Raw genomic sequence first — 22,892 nt, 5'->3', positions numbered from 1 at the left:
TGGGAATAGAGAATGCTGTTTTAGCTGCAGTGTGAAAAAAGTGTCCAAGACAAAATAGACTACAGATAACTATGACAGGGAGACTATGCTTCCCTCACAGTTATTAAATTGTTTATAATGCAATACAATTGTAGAGAGGTATGTGTCTCCTAAATTCTGGAACTGTGTAAATAAAATGATTTATGTCACGGATAATGGCAGGTTAGGCCCACTTATTAAATTAATTGCAGGGGTTTTGAAAACGAGTTCCTTTTTAGCCTTATTATATTTCTGACATACATTTCATCTCTTTTTGTCCTTGGGGAAAGATATTAAAGTAGGACTAGAAGCATTAATGTAGAGTTTTCAGCAGCCGTGGTCATTGGGAAAATTGATATATTTCCCTAGTTATTTCCACTTTTGCTGCCTGAAGCTCTTCCGTAGCTGATACGTAAGAGAAACTTCTTAATTTTTTTAACACTGTAAATTTATTCTTCATTTGGTGATTATTGTTACAGGATAAATGAGGCATTATCTGTTAGAAGTTGCTGATCATTAGTTTTGGAAAGTGAGATCTTCATGGTAAATGTAAGGACTACACTGTTCGCTTGGTAGCATTACTATATGATAGGACTTTCACTTTATGCCTTCAAACAGAAGGAATCATACGAGCAGTAGGCCATGTTCCCAGTACTACTATGTACCCAGGATTCACATATAGTACCACATCTTATGATCATAACCATCCTACAAGTGAAAATTGTTTTTTCAGTTATGGGTAGGGCAAGGAAACAACAGTTCCAAGGGATTAATCATTCTGGAGTCACACAGTGTCCAAGTACCAAGCTAGAATTCCAACCCTGTTCTTTCTGATCCCAAAATCCATTCAACTTCCAATTCTCAGTATAAATTATTCTAATTCCACATAGGAGATGCCATATAAATATGATGAAGTATTAAGTGAGGTTATCAATCTGCCTCTATATAAGCAAAAATAGTAAAATATTTTTAGTGGTAGTCATTAAAAATAGAAGCTGAAGAAAAGAAAATACATCAGTTGAGAGATACAAATCTTAATTGATTGTCAATCAACTAATAGTCATTGGCTCTTTTTATATGTTTGACACTAAGGGTATATACTGGGGATAAAAAGGTGAAACAAACAAATATAACCGATGTTGAGGAAGATGAACAAACACACAGTTTCAGCTGTTGCAAGTGCTACAAAGGAGAAGGACTTAGTGCTTAGATCTTATGAGAGGGAAATTCGATGTCATCTGGAGGGCGTGGAGTACTTCCTGAGGAGGTGAAACTGAAGCTGAGACAGAAGGGAGGAGAAGTTAAGGAGGCACAAAAGGAAAGGAGGAACATCCAGGCAGAAAGAATTGCATAGTACACAAAGGCCTCTTGGCAGGAAGGAGCGTGGCAGGTGTGAGGAACTGGAAAAGATGGTCAACATTATTTATTATTTGTATGTGTGGTACTGTGTTACTGAGACTTGAAGATGATTTGAAATTCATCATATTGATACTAAATTGGAATAAGTTGGGAAAATAAATTGGCATATTGCATGATGGTATTTATCTAGTGGAAAAGAATGGCTGTTCTTTTATTACCCTTAGAAGAATGAGTCTTGGGTATGTGATTTGGAAATAAACTCAAATTGCACTCATAGCTAAGGTAATGGTACATTTATAAAATACATGGTAAGCTTAGAGAGAAATGGATAACTTTCAAGGCCAAGGAAATACTCCTCAACTCAAGACATCACGCAGTCGAGCATCTATAGGAGTACTAATCTGGTTATACCTTTTGAAGGTCAGAATAGCTCTTATTGGAAAAAAAGTAAAAGTTCTGCCTGTTCCTTTTAACCAAAATATAATTGCGTGCTTCATACATTTTTCAAACAAATCACAAAATAGAAAGTTAAATGTAATTAGATGTAACATATTGACCAAAGTTTTCCACTTAAAAAGATAATGAATCATTTAATTATTTGATTTAGCAATACCAGGCTTGCAGCAACTGGGCTTATGATCATTTTTGCCCCTTGCGATGTATCCAGTTTGTATTTATTTAACAGTATTATTTAGTGTTGTGAGTGTTGTGTGATAGAGTATGCTCAGTTTTCAGCTTTGAGTTTTTACAAAACATTATTTGAGGATGCTAGCGTTAGTGAAAATGTAAGTCAATGAAAAAGATATTTGCTAATACGAATAAAAGAAAACCAGAAATTTTTTTGAAAACTGGCATCACATATTTCAATGTTTTATCATTATTCATAGGCTGTTTTTATTTAAGTGACTGCATTGTACTTATTGTAGCAAAATACATACTTTGCAAAGATAAGTTTAGCAGAAGAGAATTAATTTCTTCCCACATCTTTTAATGTGGCATGGCAGTCTCACTCTAAGATCAAAACACATAACTGAAGGTTATGTTTAACTTCTAAATCAAAGTGTTGTGGGAAGATGATTGAAATCTGATGATGACTCAGATCCACTTGATATGTGGTTTTCTTCCTACAGAAACCTTATGTAGAATGCCATTTCCATGTTAGAAAGAACTTAATAGCGAGGAGATTAAATAGTTTCACTATAGATGCAAAGTTTGTGTTATATACTTTGGTTCCTAGTTTGAATTTTTTTAAAGAACCTCGAGAGTCTCAATAACCATAAGAATCTTTTCCCCCTCAGTATATCTTTTTTTTTTTAATGTGGGAGCAAACAAATGATTAGCATATTTTACCGGCATGCATTGATTTTTTTTTCCGCCGGTTTTCATAATTCTTTTTTTTTAACCAAAAGTTTTCATTTATCTATTTTGATTCTTTGCTTGCATAGAATTTTTCATTTGCCTCAAAGGGTAAATTCCAATTATATGACTGCATTAACTGTGTATGATGATTTTTCTAAGGCCTGGTAAACAATAATTAAGATATATCTGCTACTTCAATGAAGTAACTTTTTTGTTTTCTTATTTTCATTTCTTAAAGCAATCGTAATAAAACACTAACCTAGAGTTGACATGGATTTTTCTCAGGTGTTTTAAAGATGGAAATTAAAAATCACGCCCCCAGGTCTGAATTGTCCTCATTGTCCCTTATCTGAACCTCTCCAAGGCCTCTGTGTGTGGGGTGTGCAGCACAGCGCACTCAGACAGTTCTGCTCAGAGAAGGAAGTGGAGAGTTTTGGTTCCCATTTTACACTTCTGGAACAGTTTAGGGAAGGAAGCACCTTTACACCTTTTATTGTTCGTGGTTGCTGACATCATATCCTTCCCTGACCAGTCTGTGTGCGTGTTTCCTGCCATTCTGTCAAAATTCTTCTGTGCTACTGGGAGAGATTTGTAGGAGGGAAGGAGGGAGGAAGAGGGCAAGAAAGAGTGAGGGAGGGAGGAGGGAAATGGAAGGGGGAGGTATGTGTCACTCAAGGGAACTTGTTTGTAAATGAGATAGCCCAGTGGGAGAATGGTCTTTAGCATCTGTCCAGAAGAAATTCTTCTCGACTTGGGTCTCAAACCACTTTGCCTTCATCTGCCTGCTTATGCCAAACTCAAAATGAACAGAAGCCTGCCATAATGAAGTTCCCCTTTTTAGTAAGCAGCCTCATTTTAGTTTTCTTTTATCTGGGTTGGCATTTCTTTTTTTTTAAGAAAAAAAAATGCAGAAGACTGTAACTCTATAGAGTGTAACTATAGTAGAACATTTTTTCTTTTTTTTCAATTACTGATTATTTATATGTAGCTCTGTCATTTTCTAAGAATGCTTCTTTCCTGTGGAAAAAAGTAGCGGCAAGGCTGTTGGAATTATGTTAAGCTTATGGTTGATTGTACATAATGAAAGCTCTCTGCATAACTTGAAATTTTACTACATGTAGGCAAGCTATTATAATCCTTTTTCATATACACACAAAACAGTTTTACAGATTACTAAAGTTAAATAATCTCTTCACCTCTCTAGGCCTCTTACAAATTAGTACTTGAAACTGACCTTATAATATAGTTTTTGCATAAAAATTAGATTAGAGAAAATGTGCTAAGAAAACAATGCGTGAGCTGTTGTTGACCTTCCTAATTCTTTAAATTTTTACTGACAGCTTTGAAATGTGGTGACCCATAATCAAATGTTCTAAACCACGTTTCATGATAGACTTTACTTCATGACCAGTTACTTAGTGTCATCATCACCACATATTACTCTGCATGTGTACTTCATACCAAATTTTGCATTTTAGAAATGTTCTGAAGGCAATATCTCAAGAAATATTTATTTATACAGAAAACAAAAATTTAGTCCTATTGAAATTTAAACTTGCTTCTCTCTACATTGCTTTGCATATTTCAAAAAAGAGAATATATTCAATGGCATTTTTATCAAGCACTTATATATGCATAGATACATACACACATTCTCTTTGGAAAAATTTTTTTCCTGCATGTTTTAAGAATTTTTTTTTTAAAGTCCTTGCTCTGCTCTTTTAAAAAATGGTCTCATTCAAAGTTGTGAAATATGGGGTGGTGATATGGAGGAAGTCTCCTAAGTTTGGTTCGTCAGGAACTCTCTCTGCCTTTCTGAGACTTTTCTCCAAAGTTGTTTCGCTGCTTGTTTGGTTATTTGTATTTTGAAATCAAAATCTGTAGACATTCTTGTCTCTTCTGCCTTATCACCAAACTCTAATCTGCTCACCCTGACCCTCCACCTTGAAGTGAATAAGCGCTTAGGCAGCCATAGTCCTGTAAGCCGATAGTGCCACCGGCCTCAGCTCAATGAAAGGAAAGGAAATTGTCCTATATGCATTTGCTGTGGATTCATGCATTGGCTTTCTGTGATAGAGAAAGCTTGTTTGTATCTTTGGGGTCTTAAAAATGCATGGGAAATACCATTCTAACATGCTGCTTGCTTCTAAGGTAAGACTATAGGAAACACATGAAAGTTGCCCCATTGAGTGACATTTAAGACTTTTTCTAAAAATAGTTAGACGGACAGTGTCTAGCAACATCAAATATATGATGCAATTATGCTTTGTAGGTTTTTCATATTTTAATGTGATTTCAATATGTTATAACCATTTTTATGTGTATTTGTCAAATGTGTGTTATTTCTACAACTCTTTAAAATTTTGAACCACCTCCAACATTTAAAATTACAGCTGGAGCAATAGTTTTTGATGAGCACTGTGTGGTCATAATGTTACTCAACATACATATTCTGAGAGGCAGAACCGAGCTGCAGTTTAGCAGAGAGGCATGGGGCAAAGAGAAGGGATAGTCTTAGTATTTAAGCAGCACTTAATCCACCAGAACTAATTATGTCATAATAGCTTCTGCAATTAAATAATCACCAAAAACTAAAAAAAAATACCCAAGGTGATAAAGAATTTAGAAATTAAACTAAAGAAATCAAAAGACAGCTAATGGTCAGACCGAATGTGTAACAGCCTTCCTGTTCCAAGAACTTTGAATTGGAGCCAAATAATCTATTAAATAGCCAGGACATTGGCTTAGCATTACATAATGCATGTGGGAATTTATCAGGTCCGTTGTCAGACACCAGCTAAAATAAACAGGGAAATTCTGAGCAGTGTGTAAAGTTGTTGCATTCATTGACCTAAGGCGAAATAGAATAATTGGAGCTGTTGCTTGAAGAAACCATTGTGGAATGCTTTCTTGTTAACTTTCACATTTCAGAGCAATTAACTTCCATTGTGTTCAAGTATTTTCAGATATAATTTAAAACCAAGTAAAGTACGTACTTTTAATATTCCGGGTTTCTTGGACTTATCTCATGTTATTGATGATCATTTCTCTAATTTTAATTCATGACCCAGAGATCGCCAGTATGTAATATGAAGCTTCTGCAATTTTGTATCTTACTCCACAAAGACGTGATGTCTGTTTGTAAATATTTAAATTTAGAGGATGGATGGCCTGTTATAAAAAGTATGGTATAATTGAAGAATAATCTTAATTTTGCACCATTTATTTTCTATCAATGCTTATCTTTTTTGATTCTTGTTATCTAAGATGTAGTTTAAGGGCTTTCAAAAAGAAAAGATCTCACTGCTGATAGATGCTTGTAACCTAAGATTAAATATTCCATATTATTTTTATGGTGTTCTCACAGCAATAATTTTTTTAAAGTAAGAGTAAAGGATTTAGATTTAAATTAGTTGACATTTACATATATCAAACAGCACTTTCATAATCGTCCATCCTATTTGCATAACGAGGGACGTTATCACCTCTGCTGTCAAAACAGGAGATTGTTTTCCCTTCAGAAATGAATTAGCTGCCCTACTTAGCATACACAGGTACATAAAGGTTCATTAACTCTCTGATTTAGGTAATTTTTCATAACAGAAGGGTGAAATTGTCACCTAATTTCATTAAAAAGATTAGGAAACTTTTTACAAAAAAAATACATTTCAAGTGTTAGTCTTTAAAAAAGCATCACTTAAATGACTTGTTAAATTACTTATGAGATTATTAAAAAATGAAACATTCCTACCCGATATGCTCCTGTCTGTGATACACCATATACTTTTAACAAAAAGTTGTTTTTATTCATTTTATTGCTTTAGCTCCATATAGCCTATTTCCTTGATAAAATTAGAATATGATAGTTCTTATGAAACTGACTTGCTGTTAGAGTGGTATTTAATTTTTCTTTTTTGTTCAGCAGGAACGAATGCAGGAATTTGGGAACTGAGCTGTGCAAGTGCTGAAGAAGGAGATTTGTTTGGAGGAAACAGGAAAGAGAAAGAAAAGGAAGGAAAAAATACATAATTTCAGGGACGAGAGAGAGAAGAAAAACGGGGACTATGGGGAGAAAAAAGATTCAGATTACGAGGATTATGGATGAACGTAACAGACAGGTGAGTGGAGTAAACTTTCTTTGTATCATTATTTATTAATTATATTTTCTCCACATATGTTAAGGGTACAGAAAATATTTTGAATCTGTAAACATCTATTAAGAGAAGTTTGGGTTAATTAAATGTGGCCAGTTAAAGTGCTGATAATCTCTTATATATAAAGGAGAAAAAATCACTTTATTTGTCAGAAATACAGTTTACACATTTGTGATCATTCACTTTTTACTTCAATACAAATTTTAAATGGGAAGTGTGCTTGTGTGACATGAATAGTTTGATAATTAAGAGTTAATCAGCACAACATTGCTACATTGCACGCATCATCAAACAAAGATATCCTTATATTCATGGGAACTAGACCTTTTGTGGTCATTCACTTAAAGGTTTATAATATGGGATAAATATCCTGTATAAAAATGGCTTTCAATTTTATTCATAGTAAATGAGATTTTGAAGAACATCCAAACATTTTAACATTGTGCTGACAACAACAACAAAGAAAACACCCACACAAGATATTAATAACTTAAAACATATAGGCAAGAACTATCAGTTAATTCATACCATTTTAAATCTGAATTTGATAAACATAGAGGCAGATGGTGTTATAATTTTTTTCTGAAATGCCAGTGATAATGTCTGTGTGATACAATTAATCTGTTGTGAAGACTTTACACATTCAAATGCTCAGTTCAGCATTAAACACTTGTATATCATGAATGCCTGCAATTTGACTCTATTTTTCTTCACACTTGGGGAGAGTGGATTTAGTTAGGCTATATAAGGACAGCTGGGTAGCTTGTCTAACATTAAATATTAAATAATGGTCCTGGGAGAAATTAGAGTAGTGCAGGGTCCCAACCATCTCATATGGATCATGGAACCTGCAGAGAAGACGTTTCTGAACTGTGAAAGAGAAGAATGTTTTGCCTATTGCTCAGTTACACTGAAGAAAGGCTACACAGTAGCCCCGGGGACAACTACCAGACTGTAATTTCCCCACAAATATAGACGCTTATGTCCTCTATTGTCCCTTTTTGTCTTCTTGGACATACAAATGGGACTAGAACAGATTGATTCATTTTTTTTAATATAATGTTGTTTCATGAGTAAATTATAATGAATAGGAATTATTATTTATTGCATCAAAGTCAGTATACCATTAAAAGTAGAGAAACTTTTAGGTTTTCAAGTTTATACTCCTCTAAATTATTGTATATTTTCAGGTACACATGACTTGAACTAGTTTTGGCTGCATGTTTAGCTAAAGGGTGAATAATACTAAGATTTATGGTGGATTCTTTTAGTGTTTTCATGCGCATCGTTTCTTACTGTGGATCAAGCCAAAAAGCAATAATTGTGTCAATAGAAAACCACTATTTTTTAATTGGCCTATAGCTTGAAATTGAAATTAAGACTGAAATATTGAACATCATGTAACACTGTTTGGACTTTGTTATTTGGACCAGAACCAATTTTGAGTACAGTCAAAAACATATGAATGAGCATTTACACTTTATTACCAACATCAGATAATTTTTAGGTTTATGATATTCATTGTATCTTGTTTTGCTTGCAAAGTTAGAAGATAATTTTTGCAAGTTGAATTCATGAGCTTTTATTATGCTTTATTTTTAAAAAACAGGGATCCAAGATTTTTTAATTTCTATTTTTAATTATTATGGGTAGATAATAGTTGTATTTAATATGGGATACATGTGATGTTTTGATACATGTATACAATGTGTAGTGATCAAAATCAGGATAACTGAGGTGTGCCTACCTCAAGCATTTATCATTTCTTTGTATTAAGAACATTCCAATTCTATTCTTTTAATTACTTTTAAATATACGATAAATTCTTATTAACTGTAGTCACCCTGTGTACTACCAAATTATAGATCTTATTCATTTTACCTATTTTTATACCCATTAAATATCCCCACTTTATCCCCTCCCCTCTCCATGCCCAGCTACCGTTCCAAGCCTATGGTAGCCATCAGTCTACTCTCTATCTCAGGGAGTTCAATTAAAAAAAAAAAATTAGCTCCCACACAAGTGAGAACATGCAAAATGTGTCCTTCTGTGCCTGGCTTAGTTCACTTAACATAATGTCTTCCAGTTGGTTTCACCCATGTTGTAACAAATGACAGGAATTCTAGGGATACAAGAATTTTAAAGCCAGGAGTGGTAGTTCATGCCTGTAATCCCAGCACTTTTGACAGGCGGATCACTTGAGCCCAGGAGTTCAAGACCAGCCTGGGCAACATAGGAAATGCAATATCTTATTTAAAAAAGTAAAAAAAAAAAAAAAAAAAAAAAAAAAAAATTGGTGTGGTAGTGGCACGCACCTGTGTTCCCAACTACTTGGGGATCACTAGGGCCTGAGATGTCAAAACTGCAGTGAGCCGTGATCATGTTACTCCACTTCAACCTGGGCAACAGAGTGAGACCCTGTCTCAAAAAAACAAAAAGAAAAAAAGATTTTTAATATCCTACTTTTGAGCTAATAATTGAATATCTTTATTTATATACAGTTGCAGCTACAGTGACTGTTACTCTCATCCAGGTTAGAAGTCATAATAACTTTAGAAGAAGAAAACTTACTCAAATTCAGCTTAGTTTGACTTACCATTTTTTTAAATTCTGAAGACAGATCTCTTGATTTTATTCTTTAGAATTTAGGATATATTTATTCTTTTCTCCAGTCTTTAGATACAGTAGGCCTGTAAGTTCAATGCTTTTAAACAGAATTAGTAAAATTGAAATCTGCCATGTTTTAATATATATTTCAGTGATTATTTTAGAGGCAATTGACAATTTCAAACATCTTACATATAAATGCTTGTCTTGTGCACCTCTCACCTACTATGAGAGCGGTTTTAAGAGTCGTTTGGGAAAGAGCCTAAAATATGTAGGGCACTTCTAATAAACAAAACCAGCAAATCCAAAACAGCATATCATTTTTCTTTGCAACATGTGTAGCGGCATCCCTAACCTGGGCTTGCTTTCAACTGTGTATTCACATGTTGCAAAGAAAAATGTTAGCTGCTTTGCCCTCTTTGAAGCTGCCCCACTGTAGACTGTCCAGTAGAACCTCACTCAATGGCTCACTGTCATCTTTTCTTAAAAGCTGTCAAAGACTGCTCTGCCATTGCACTTGTTTATTTAGCTATACACAGAACAAGGTATGTTTTTTCCAGAAAAAGAAATACTGACTTCAAGTGTGAAATGAAATATTACAGCACTGACGTGATAAGTTGTATATCATTAAGAAATAAAACTGTTGTGAAATAGAATGGCTGTTTAAATTGAATTTTACCTTTACTTTAGCCGTCTTTTATAATGGAAGTAGGGAACAGCTCAAATTCAGAAACATCAATACATAAAATAGTTTAAGTGAGAATAAAAAGTGACAGCCTTTTTTTATTTAAAAAATTTTTGGCATTTCCAAGTTTACAAAAACTATTTATTTTTAGTTTCAAGCTTAAACATCATGGATTTCTTAAGCAAGTATGTAAAAATAACATTATGAATTGTTCATTTATCTTACAGAAATTTTCAGACAACCTAATAAAAGTAATTACCAATTATATGCCAAGAACTATATATATATATATATATATATATATATAATTCCAATTAACTTTTATTAATAAGTCCCATTTTATGGCTGAATAATTCATTTATTTCTGAAATCAACAAATGTTACTAGACTGCAGTGTACCTATCACTAAGTATTCAGTGGTGAACAAGAATCTCGTCCAGTTTATCCTCTGCTTTAGGGGGTCAGCGAGCTTTTCTGTAAAGGACCACATAGTAAATATTTTTAGCCTTATGAGCCATATAGTCTTTGTCTCAATTACTCAACTCTGCCCTAGTAGTCTGAAAGCTGTCTGCAATATGTAAATGAACCTGTGTGGCTGTGCTCCAATAAAGCTTTACGGACAAAAACAGGACATTTGGATTTCACTTGTAGGCTACAGTTTATGGACCCCTGATTGAATTAAACAGACATGAAATATGAAAATATATAACAAAAATTTCACTTATATGTGCTATGAAAGAATAATAGAAGGTATTTACATCAGGGTTGGAGAAAGGCCTAAGGAAGTGCTAAAAGATGAGCTAAAAGATGAGTCAGAGTTAGGCAGGTGACAGCATTCCAGAAGCAGTATTTGCAAATCTCCTTAAGAGAGGAAAGAGCTTGACTGAGGAGCTGAAGGAAGACCAGTGGGACTTGAGCCTGGTGTATGACTGTAGAGAAATGAGAGAAAAGATTGGATGTCAGACAGGACCCAGATCTTGCAAAGTTTTGAAGGTCCTATTAAGTTCTAAATAACTGGCTCAAGATCATACAGTTAAAACTGGGAAGTGACCAAGATCTGAGCCCAGATCTCTCATATTCAACACAAAACAAATCATGTTCTTTAAAATTATGTCATGATGCATCTAGTGTAATGTAATAACTAAGAGCATGGTTTTGTGTCATTGCTTTTCCCAATTACATTATACCGCATCCAGCATAATCAAATGGCTAAGAGGCATGGTTTTTAGAGACATACAAACTTGGTTCTTGTCCCAGTTCTGCCACTTACTAGCTATATGACTCTCTAGCAAGTTACTTAGCCCCTCTGAGCTTCAGCAGTACCCTCATCACTAGAGTGAGGATTAAACAAAAATAGTACCTTTCTCATTAGGTCCTTAAGATAATTAAATGAAGAAATAAATGTAAAGTTGCCACCACATAATAAGTGCTCAATAAATTTACCTATTAGCTATTCCTATTAAGACTCAGGTTCTTTGAACCATTCGCTATTATAGTTAATGTGATTTCTATCAAAACAACACTTGTGCTGTGTAGCACAACAAAGAATGTTACCTAAATCTTCATTTCATGAGGGTTTTATCTTAAAAGGATATTGAGGAGATGGATGGAAAAGTGGAACAGGTAGAGCAGAAACACAAAGGAGCCTTCAGAAGCTAACAAGGGGCTAGAGAATGATACCAGAGCAGGAGCGAGCTGATGCAAAGAGGATAGTTTGTGGACAGGAAGGAAAGATCACACAGGACGTTTGCAGAGAAGGATTTATGACAAAGGATGGGGAGAAGTCGTTTCCTAAATTTTATGCTTGTGGGAACTATTTTCAAATATATGTTACTGACCAAATTATTTTTAACTACTCCTCACCATTTTTATCACTACTAGCTTCCAGCTTATGCTAACACTACAGTTTCAGTCTCTCAATCGGCATTTTTTTTAACCCTTGAAATACCTCCATCAGTTAGGCAATCATAATCTTACCCTCTTTCACATGGTACCAGTTTTTAGTCATGCTCCTGAAACAGTTAGATTTTTTTTCTGTGACACTTTTATTGTAGTTTACAATAGCATATATATGCAGGCTTAAAACATTCAACAGCAAACTTGTTTTTATGCACAGATGGTTTGGGGAGGGATTTGTTTCATTTCTTTTGTCTTTACATTTTTTTAATTAACAAATAATTGTACATATTCATAGGGTACACAGTGATGTTTTAATACATATACTGTATAGTGATCAAATCAGGGTAGTTAGCATATCCATTATCTCAAACATTTATCATTTCTTTGTCTTGGAAACGTCCAATATCCTCCTTCTAGCTATTTCAAACTGTAAGATACATTACCTGTAGTCATCCTTTGGTGGTATAGAACACTTGAATGCATTTGTCTTATCTAGCTGTAATTTTGGATCCTTTTAACAGTTTTTAAATGAGTCTTGTCCTTATATGACTCTTTCTACAAACAATATATTTAGAAATCTGTTATATTAGGAAGAAATATATATATAAATCAGGCATGCTTAGCCTAAACCTATTTACTTGTATGTTTATATTTGAAAATTTCAGCTTTCCTACTTTGAAGGACGGGAGAGGTAAACCCAAATTTATTTTTGCAACTTGTTATAAAAAGACATTTAAATATTTGTCAGATAACACAGGGCTTAAAATAGTAAGTTAAGGAAGAAATATATTTAAATGTCTTAAGTTTTCTTTCATCAGATCTGGAACACTAATAGTTTTTGCCAGCAAACAAAACTTCATGTAATTATCAGTGCAATAACTGGAGCACAAATTAAAGACAATTAGCAACATTCTCCTGTTAATAGAACAGGAGAATCCCCTTATGACTAAAAGAATTCAGAGTTCATAGCTGTTACATTTTCTAACTTCCCCTCTTCTTATGTCCCCGTCTCAGTCTCTTTATATGAATTATAAATTATATAAGATGAATAGGAAAAAAGCTGGAAAAATGTGTTCAGTGTAGATGCAGCTTCTGACAGTTTCTACATACTGATGTGTTTTTAAACTAAATCTGGTCTATTCGACACTAAACTGAAAAAAATAGATGTATAGATTCCCTCAAGTGACTCTTTAAAAACAAAAAATTTTACTCCTTACTTTTTCCTGGTTTTCACCAAGTTAATTACAGTTCTAAATTTGGGAGTTACATTCTAATAACCTAATAGAAAATTTGTTAAAAGAGAGATACATTCACTCTTTAAATGTGACTAACTGGATAATTGAGAAATACAAATTAATTGCTTCAAAAAAATAATTTTTCGGTGAATTCCAAACCATAAGTTGGAGAATAGATAGAAGATGCAGTCACCACTGCTAAATGCACTTTTTTTGGCCACCTCCACAAACCGAATTTCCAGATTTGCGAGTTTTTCTTTAAATACTGTAGAAGAATTATATTTGTTAATCAAGAAGTATCTGGAGTCTCTTTCAGACCTAGTGAATAAAAAGTTCAATTAGCGAAAAATTGATTTTCCCATCTTTTAATCCAAAATAAGCCTGCGAATACCTCACAATAATGATGATGATGATTGTTTTTTCTTAGTATCATTTCTTAATGGGGAGGAGCTACCTGCCTCGCCAACACTTTATTAAAAATTATACTAAACTTATTTCATTTAAATAAAATTAGGGCAGATCATAGTCATATTTCAGGACATCATACTCGTCAGAATTGAATTGTAGGGTCTAGTGCTGCATATTGGAGATGCCTTCTTAAAAGCTCCTCATGCATATAAGTTAAATCATTCTTTTATTAATCTTAAAATTACCAAGGGAAAAGTTTTTATTCAAAGATTTCGAATTGCTGGTGACTGAAGAGGTTGAAAAAGAAAACCAGAAGGGAAAATGACCCAAATAGTACTTCTAAGAGTTTCAAAATTTAAAAAAAAAAAAAAAAAAAAAAAAAAAGGCAGTAGGCAGAATGCTCAGATGTACGTTTAACAGCTCTGACCTCAGGCCATTCATTTCCATTTTATCCCTTAGCATTTTGAAAACAATTCACAAATAGTCTCCCCACCGTGTAGTGGGATCACAGCAATAGTGTGCCACGCCACACATTTACTCTTTATCCCATTTGGTGCATGATAGTTTATATTTATGTCAGCTAGATCTACTCCTTTACTGCCAGAAAGATATTGCTCCAACCCCCGTCAATCTCATTCATTCACTTTCCTATGGTAAGAAATCTGAGACAGGCCAACATTTTCACAAGGAAAAGAGGAATTGTCTCTTGTAGAATTCTGTCACTCTTCTTTGAACTTGAGGGCCTCAAGGGTTTTCATTGTTTCCAGTTCTAATTTGTGTATCTCACATAATTTCTACTTAAAACAGTAATTTTAAAAGAATCTAATGCTTTTATTTATTGTATGTCATTTTGTGTAGAAAGTTGACACTGAATGGCCCCTTTCGCCTCTGGGAATGCATGCACACACCACTCTGTCTGCTACAAGTCACCTTTAGCTTTGCAAATGCACCAACTGTGTGACATTGTATTACTGAGAAACCAACACTAAAAATAATTACATTATAAATAGACTACATAAACCCAGAAGTTTCTTCCAAACTGTAGATTAAAAGACATGATGCTAATTGTTTCAAAAGCCATGTCCTCTGCAGTCTGAACTTCTTTAACATTTAGTTCAAAATGAAGCTACTTCAAAAATTATCATGTAAAAGTATTTTTAAAGTTTACATCCCAATGTATTCTTGTTGAAGGTAGTTTGGAAACTTTTATTTTTTCTGAGGATAATGGCTTTCGCAAAAATTTTTTAAAAATATAAGTAAATTAGACATCATTAAGGAAATAAATTAAAATTTCATAATATGTAATGTGTATTTGTGTTTCTTTTGAAATATGTTGGGCCATTAATAAGAATTAGAGAACCAATCTAAATGTTTGGAAATTTGACTTTTAATTTTAAATTGGAACCGTTTAACTGAAGAAATCACTAACACTTAAATAACATTTCAACAAATGTAACTGTTTGGAAACTATAACGGAGACAGCCTTCTGTCTTGCAAGGATTGATTTGGAAGGCCCTGGGGGAGAAAATATTGGAGTTAGGAGGTAAAACCTAAGCTATTGTGGAAAGGAAGAAGTTACACTCTTCCTGTTATGACAGGAAAATGTAGACAAATGTGCTTCCTGAGCATTTGCTCAGCAGGGAATGAAGTATCCTTTGACCTTTCCCTTAGGTACATTTGGCTTTGTTGAACTAGTAAACATGTTTTTGCCCCCAAAATTTTAATCTGGTTTATTTGATTCTTCTCAGATTCAAATTATATCTCTTATGTAGATGAGATACGGAGAAACAGAGGTATTTATTTTATGACTGCATCTGCAGATTGGATTTAGAATGAAAATCAACCCTTTGACGAACCAGGCAGATCTGAGCAGCACATATAAAAAATGTGAAGCCTGCTGTGTTAGTCCTCTTTTCAAAAGGCAAAACATTCCGAAGCCTTAAAATGGGCCACAGTAAAATCGCTTAAATCCTGATCAAGTTAATAATTTTCAGTCATCCTTCTTCCTTTTCCTCATGTAGACAAATGTATCAGAATTTAGCTGTCACAAATTTTAAAACTCAAACTCTTGTGAGTTTGTTAATAAACACTCGTTTTATTAATGTGCATTTGATTATTTAATTTAGATCTAATTGTGATTTATTATTTTTCATCCAGTGCGTAAGATTTAGAGTTTTATTTTGGGATTTGGGATGTTGACTTAGGGCGAGGGATTGGTAGAGTTCTAAATTCCACACTCTAAGCCCCTATTTTAATCCTTTTATCATGTTCAGAATTTTAGGAACTACTGCTTGAAAATTCTTTGGAAATACTACTATATTTCAGTGAAACGAGGCTCACTTTGCTTGAGGGTAATGAGGACAATAGTCCCCTTTGCAGCAGAACACACTGCTGTCTCATCCTCGCAAGTTATGCTGGAGGGTTACAAGCACGTGGTAGCAGTCTGCTTAAAAGAGTCCCTCGCTGCCCTTTAAAGAGCCTTTCATTTACGATGGCAGGCCCCGTCATTGTATAAAGGAACGCTTGTCTAGAACACAAGTCTGCAGAGGCACTGCTTCCTCCCACCGAGAGTAATCATCGGGCCTAAAGCTCACAAGCCTTTCTAATGACAGAGTGAATTAAACAAAATAAAACTGAAGAGGAATACTTTAGAACACTTGTGCCATTACTTACTGTCAGGAACAAGGGAGGTAGAGAAAGAGCATTTAGGAGGGCATTTCCCTTTTTCCCAATTAAAGATTGTCGTTGCAGACTCTTGACTCCAGCCCTAACCCTTTAAACACATAGGAAGACCTGTGGCTCCTGGATTACAGAGTGTATTGTATCTGTGAACTGTCCATCTGTCACTCATTAGTCATTCTGTTTCCTCAACTGGGAGGAAACTGAGAGATTATCTAGGTGGGGGGATGAGGAGGAGGAGTCGACCTGAAATATTTTCACAGAATGAGGGTTATATTTATCATGACTCTATTTGGAGGGAAAAAAATGATAAAACCTCAAACCTTTGAAAATAGAATTAGCTGGGTATATGAGTCCCAAACACGTCTTAAAACAAAGAAACTACTATTTATGAGTTAACGAATAGTGAAAATAAAACAATAAAAAATTATCCATTCATTGAGGACCATAAGGTTCAATTAAGATTAGGCTAAAAATATTCTGATTGGTGGAAAGAAGTATTTGGGACCCATAGATGAGATTTTTGTTGCTTCCCTTCGTGATATGTCTGAGGCAATTTGGAATTGGGCCTCAATTATTATTATAGATGTGAGTAGCTGCCATTTCTAACAGTCCTTTTCTATCAGAACTCTTTCCTGTAAGGTGCAAGAACTACCATAGTTAATATGACAGGAAAGTTCTCCTGGGGTGACTTTATGAATGGGGCCGGGCCTGGGAGGATGAGGGAGGGGGCAGGCGTGTGGAGTGGAGAAAGATTATGAAATGCCCTTTCCATTGCACAGTAGTCAAACTAATTTCCCTACCCTGTAGGAAATGATACAGGACTCCTTCTCTGTTTTTAGAACTTGTTATTTACATTGCCTGTGTAAATCAGAGGCCCACCTTTTTTATTCTAACTGTAAGCAGACCTGTATTTACTACCAACCAAAATTCTTCCCATTTTCTGAAATTAAAATAAACATCCATAAATATAGAACTAGTCTGTGCCCACTAGTGCATGCATGTGGTTCTCAGTGGCTGTAGTGGGAATGGTCGGAGCGTCTGAGGGCAGAGTTGGCTGCAGAGTCTATACAAAAGTAGCTTTGATTTACTGTCAGAACCTAGAAACCAACTTGCTCTCAATTTAGTGTTCTTAGTATTATTTTTTGACTTTAACCTAGAAAGCAGTCCTTACGTTAATTAATATGTTATACATTACTGTGCTTGTACTTATCAGAATTTCTGATGGTTGTTAATGTAACATTACAAATGACAGTGCCTGCACATTGCTCAATAAACAGTTGACTGGGTCGATATCGAGCTGAACTTCAGCCCCTAAAATCCATAGTTATCTAAAAGAGGGAAGGAACACTGACAAACAGAAAGAAAGATGCATTTTGTGTGAAGAGGGTTGGTTTTCTAGTCCATCTAGAACAAGTTTGGGGACCTTGGATAAGGCAATTCATGTCGTTGTTTACAGTGTTCATCTGAAAAATAGGGATGATAAACTGTGCTAAAGAATAAGTTCAAAGAGATACTGTCGAATGTAGGGAGATAATTTATTATAAAATCTTTGAGCTTCTTAGAAAAAATCATCAAATAAGCAACACTGTTATCTAAAAAAAAAATAAGAAATATGATATACTTCACTTCCACCAACAAACCCACATACAAAATTTGACCCAGTCCATTTTTTCTCCTGATTAATTTTACCAAATGTAAGTTTTTACTGTAAGTTAAAATGACACACAAAAAAATAAAACAAGTATGTGAAATTGCCCTCTCTTAGTAGCAAACTTCTTGTTGACATAGTCTGAGCATCTATAGAAATTTATTTTCAGCTATTCATTTTGAATTATGAAAAACACTATAATTCCTCTGTTCCTATATCTATTCATTCTATCAACATATATTTATTTAGCCAAGTATTATTATTGGATGTCACATTACAACAGTGAACAAAAGATGGCCCAGGTACTCAAGAAAAGCTAGGATATAGCTAAGAGAGACACTCTAATCTAGACCTAAGTAAATAATGGTAACACAAGCTGACAGGTCCTAGGAGACCAGTCTTTTACAGTATGTTTCAAGGAGCAACCAAGCCTGGTGCATCAGAGAAGATACTACTTGCCTTGTAAAGTGTTTCACAGTTAACAAGTTAATTTACACTTGTATTATATACCCTACTTGACCTCTCATAAAATTCTATATGATGCCTATTATTACCTCCACTTTCCAGGTGAGGAAACTGGGGTTCGAGTAAGTTAAGCCATTTTACACAAGGGCATACAGCTCATAAAAGGCAGAGCTGGGACTTGATTTTCAATTTTTATGTTTTTCTTTCTACATTGCACTGCCCCAGTCATGATGCATATATCCTGCTTCTTTAAAATTTCTTTAATAATGTGAATTTTCTATTTTATCAATCTGGATAATTATTTTTCTGTGCATTTTCAGTACATCCATCATTTAATGTTGTCTACTCTAATTCTTTACAGTCTTTTGTGTCTCTTCTAGCTACAAAAAAGTTATTTTATTTCTTGAAATATGGAAATTAGAGGCGATAATGTATTGGTGGGATTGAGTAACTAAAACATAGGAGATTCTGTAGGGTGCATGCTTGGTGAACCATATTGCCATTGACTGTTAACTCAAAGCTCTATGATACCTAGGCATAGATTAAGAATATCTAAAAATTAGAATAAATATTTTAAAGGTCTCTAGTTCAACTTCCTGCTTAATTCAGGAACCCCTTCTACACCTTCCTTGATATGCAGCTGTATGTGAACATATTCAGAAATGAGCTGCTTCCTGCTTGGTGAGACTAGGTCCACTCTTAGGCAGTTCTCATCACTAGATTCTCCCTTGTTTTGAACCTCTTTATGATTTCAACAATGCTTACTAATTTTGCCTCTTCACATGGGCATATGCTTCAGACCTTAGAAAATGTTTAGCATTTCACTTTTAATTCTATTTTTTCTGAGTTATACATTCCAGATTCTCTCAATGGTTCCTCATGCAAAATTGTTCTCAGACCCTACATCAGTCTGTTTACCATCCTGTAGATGCTCTAAATTTTGTCAGTGCCTTCTTAAAATGTAACCTTCAGAACTGAATACACTACCAAAGATGGTTCTGACAAACAAAAAGATCAGTAGGATAATTAATTACCACTATAGAACACTAAAACTTTAGATCGTTTTCCAAAATTCCATAATTTTCTCCAACCTGACCTTTTGTAATTGTTTTTTTAAAAATATGAATGTGGACTTTAAAATTACCTCCATTTGAGTCATCTTGATTGTGACCCAGCTTTCTAAAGGCTGTAGAAGGCGCTATGGATATAGACTCTATCACCTACTGGGTTTGCTCAAGCACCCAGATTCACGTTGCATGCAGATCTGATAAGCCTGCCTTCCTATATCCCCCATCTAAACCAATGACAAAAATGTTTCCTGGGATGGGAAAAGTACTGAACTCCATGGCACTTTACTAGAGACTTTTTGATAAACTTAACATTGATCAATTAAGTCGGCCTCATTAATTATAGTTCATCAGCCATATTTAAATCAGCTAAATTACTACCATCCAGTCTCAAATTGTGCATGAGGATTTCATCATTTTTCCAAATGGTTATTCTTTGAAAATCTGAACTCATCAGAAAGTTCAATACATTTTTGCTGAACAAACTCAGTCATCCTGAGCCCATGGATCCTCCCCATTCTTTCTGTATCCTGTGATTGTAAAATTAAATTTTTATCTTCAGACTTTTTCATCTTTCATGATGAGTCATCCAGGCAGGGGATAAAAAAGAAAAAACTTTTCTCTGAACTTTTTGAAGTATATTTTTCTTGAGGTCTACAGCATATTTACATGTATATTTCTCTCCAGATATCATTTACCTTCTTTATTATAAATTCCAAGATAGTATAATTACTTTATCTTAAGATTTGTGTCACTAATAAGCTAAACATTGTAGTAAAATAAAGGTATATGTGTCCAAAATATCCTATTTTGGGGAGATTAAATTATTTAAAAGGCAAGTAAAAAAGTGTCTACTCTAACATAAAATTATACCGAAACATTCAGACTTCAAAATAGAGTATTTCCATTCCATAATCCACTCATTCAGCAAAGGTTCACTGAGTGGCCACTGGTCAGAGTCTGTGAGAGGCCTGAGGGAGGGTCTTTGGGGAATTCAAGTCTGGCAGAAGGGAAAACTCATATACAGCCAACTTCGTAATAGTGGAGTAAGTCTGATAATAAAGATTTGTAAAAAGTGCTGGAGGACTACAGTGAGAAAGTTTTATCTGAATGTGACAAGGAAAGCATCAAAGAAAGAAGTTGGCATTTAAACTAACGCTTACAGCATGATGGGAGCATCCAGTGGCCAGGTGGAAAAGGAGAGATGGAAGTAATACCACAATCAGCTTTCACCAAGTCAAGATTAGAAATAACCAGTAAGGTAGATTTCATTTCATACTCATCTTGACTGAATTTACATCTATTATTATTTTTCTAACTGAATAACTGAATTCACTCAACTCTAGATAAAAATACGAATTCAGATTATTAGACCTGACTGACTGAAAATATAACTTTGTTGGCCAAGTCATGCATTTTGTTTCAAATAAAGAAAATGCCTTTTAAACGTTACGGAATTAAATGACTTTTTCTCCAGCCACAAGGAACTGATATGAACAAGGGAGATATTATTTTATATAATAGAACCCACAGTACCTAGCACAAATGTCTGACATAGAGAATATTCAATAAATATTGCTTAGCATAATGTTTGACATGCAGAAAATGCTTCATAAAACTTGGCCAAATTATTTTTACACTTTTTGTGAATAGACTTTCGTAAATTTTTAGTAACTGGTTTGTAGGGTGCTGTATTTAATGAATGTTTCTTTTCTCAAATTTCAAATTCTAATTTCTGTTTTTCCTTCATACCTAATAGATTCTAGAGCCATTATCAACATAAGATGTATGATATCTGTCCTTATTCTAGGATTTAAAAGTCAGGGCCACTATAAAACTTAACATACCATCATCACATTTGGGGCTATTTTAAGATGCAAAAAGATAAAGAAAAGACATAAAATAAAAAACTTACAGAGTAGTTCTGCTTTCTATGCTATATCACGCATTAAGTCTCTTTAATTTAATAACATGTTGACTTACGTACATCCTGGAAAAGAGGGACTCTTTACCTAACTACTGTGAAAACCTCTTTCTGCCTCACCTAAGGTTCCAAACATGTTATTTAAAAAGAAATATGGACTTGTCCCCCATTACAAACTATTATCAAGTTAAGAAAAATGTAATCATCACAATGCATTATTTAAGTATAAAAGCTCAGAATTGAAATCTTTGTCATTGAGTGGCATATTTTAAATGAAGAGTAATATTCCAGATCTCTTTAGAAAGCCTAATGCTTAAAAATAATTTTATCTAACTATGAACAATGTGAAAAAGCATTATAAAATACATTTTGAGTATGCTATGAAGATTATGAATATAATGCAGAATTAAATTTAGGGCAATTAAGAGTAGATTTTGAAGATATTTTCTTACATGCTTTAATACAGTCATCATTTCAGTTTGCAGTTTTAAATTGCAGAAGAAGCTATATGCACTGACTTCTTTGACGGGTATTATTAAATAAGTATGCATTATCTAGCAGCCTATTTGGTTACACAAAAATTGAGGAGCACTAAAAGTAAACACAAATAGTGGCATTAATGATATTTCTGTACTGAAATGTACTTTATGAGTGTTGTAACGTGCAAAATCCTGAGGTCTGAGTACAACAGAAACCATACTGTATTGAGACATTCCACATGCAGTTTGTGGTCATGAAGTCTGATTAAAAGTGGTTTTAGATATATGAAAGTATGTCTATGTCAATGCCTTCTGTAATGAACGTATTCTGTAGCCTATTTCACTAAATAAAATGCCAATATGCAGGTATAGTTTCATATCAAAATTGGATAATTAGCCGGGCGCGGTGGCGGGCGCCTATAGTCCCAGCTACTCAGGAGGCTGAGGCAGGAGAATGGCGTGAACCCGGGAGGCGGAGCTTGCAGTGAGCCGAGATCGCGCCACTGCACTCCAGCCTGGGCGACAGCGTGAGACTCCGTCTCAAAAAAAAAAAAAAAAAAAAATTAAAAGACATTCAGTACAGCTCTGTGTAATTAATGATATTATGTTTAATTATTCATTCCAAAAAGTTGGTTTTCAGCCCATCCTTAATATCAGTTATGACTCATCTGAATAAAACAGAATAAACTTTTCTAAAGTAGTATGATAATCAGATATGAAAATAAAACACTGGCTATATTTTATCAGAAGTACTTTAGAAAGACAATCAATAAAGATGAAATAGAAGGTGAAACACTGACAATTACAAGAAAGAAGAATTATCCAAGTTGAAACGTAAATAACGTAACTGAGTAAATACTGACTAGTTGATATGGGCTAGTAAATACCTAAATGCCTTATTTT

At 34.2% G+C, this 22,892-nt stretch overlaps 1 protein-coding gene across 31 annotated transcripts in view; it reads left to right on the top strand.

Annotated features, from left to right (window-relative positions):
• MEF2C (myocyte enhancer factor 2C) overlaps positions 1 to 22,892 on the top strand; it is a 183,889-nt gene that overhangs the window by 73,123 nt on the left and 87,874 nt on the right. For 13 of the 31 annotated variants that reach the window (XM_003899911.4, XM_031666746.1, XM_031666748.1 and 10 more), the window contains one exon: positions 6,659 to 6,854. In XM_003899911.4, coding sequence (XP_003899960.1) covers positions 6,801 to 6,854 — 54 coding nt within the window. In that variant the 5' untranslated portion in view covers positions 6,659 to 6,800. The other 18 variants (XM_031666751.1, XM_031666747.1, XM_031666757.1 and 15 more) reach the window with 9 other exon arrangements.

Source organism: Papio anubis, chromosome 5 (genome assembly GCF_008728515.1).
Source record: "Papio anubis isolate 15944 chromosome 5, Panubis1.0, whole genome shotgun sequence".
Classification (NCBI taxonomy): domain Eukaryota; kingdom Metazoa; phylum Chordata; class Mammalia; order Primates; family Cercopithecidae; genus Papio; species Papio anubis.
This window is presented reverse-complemented; position numbering and strand designations above follow the sequence as displayed.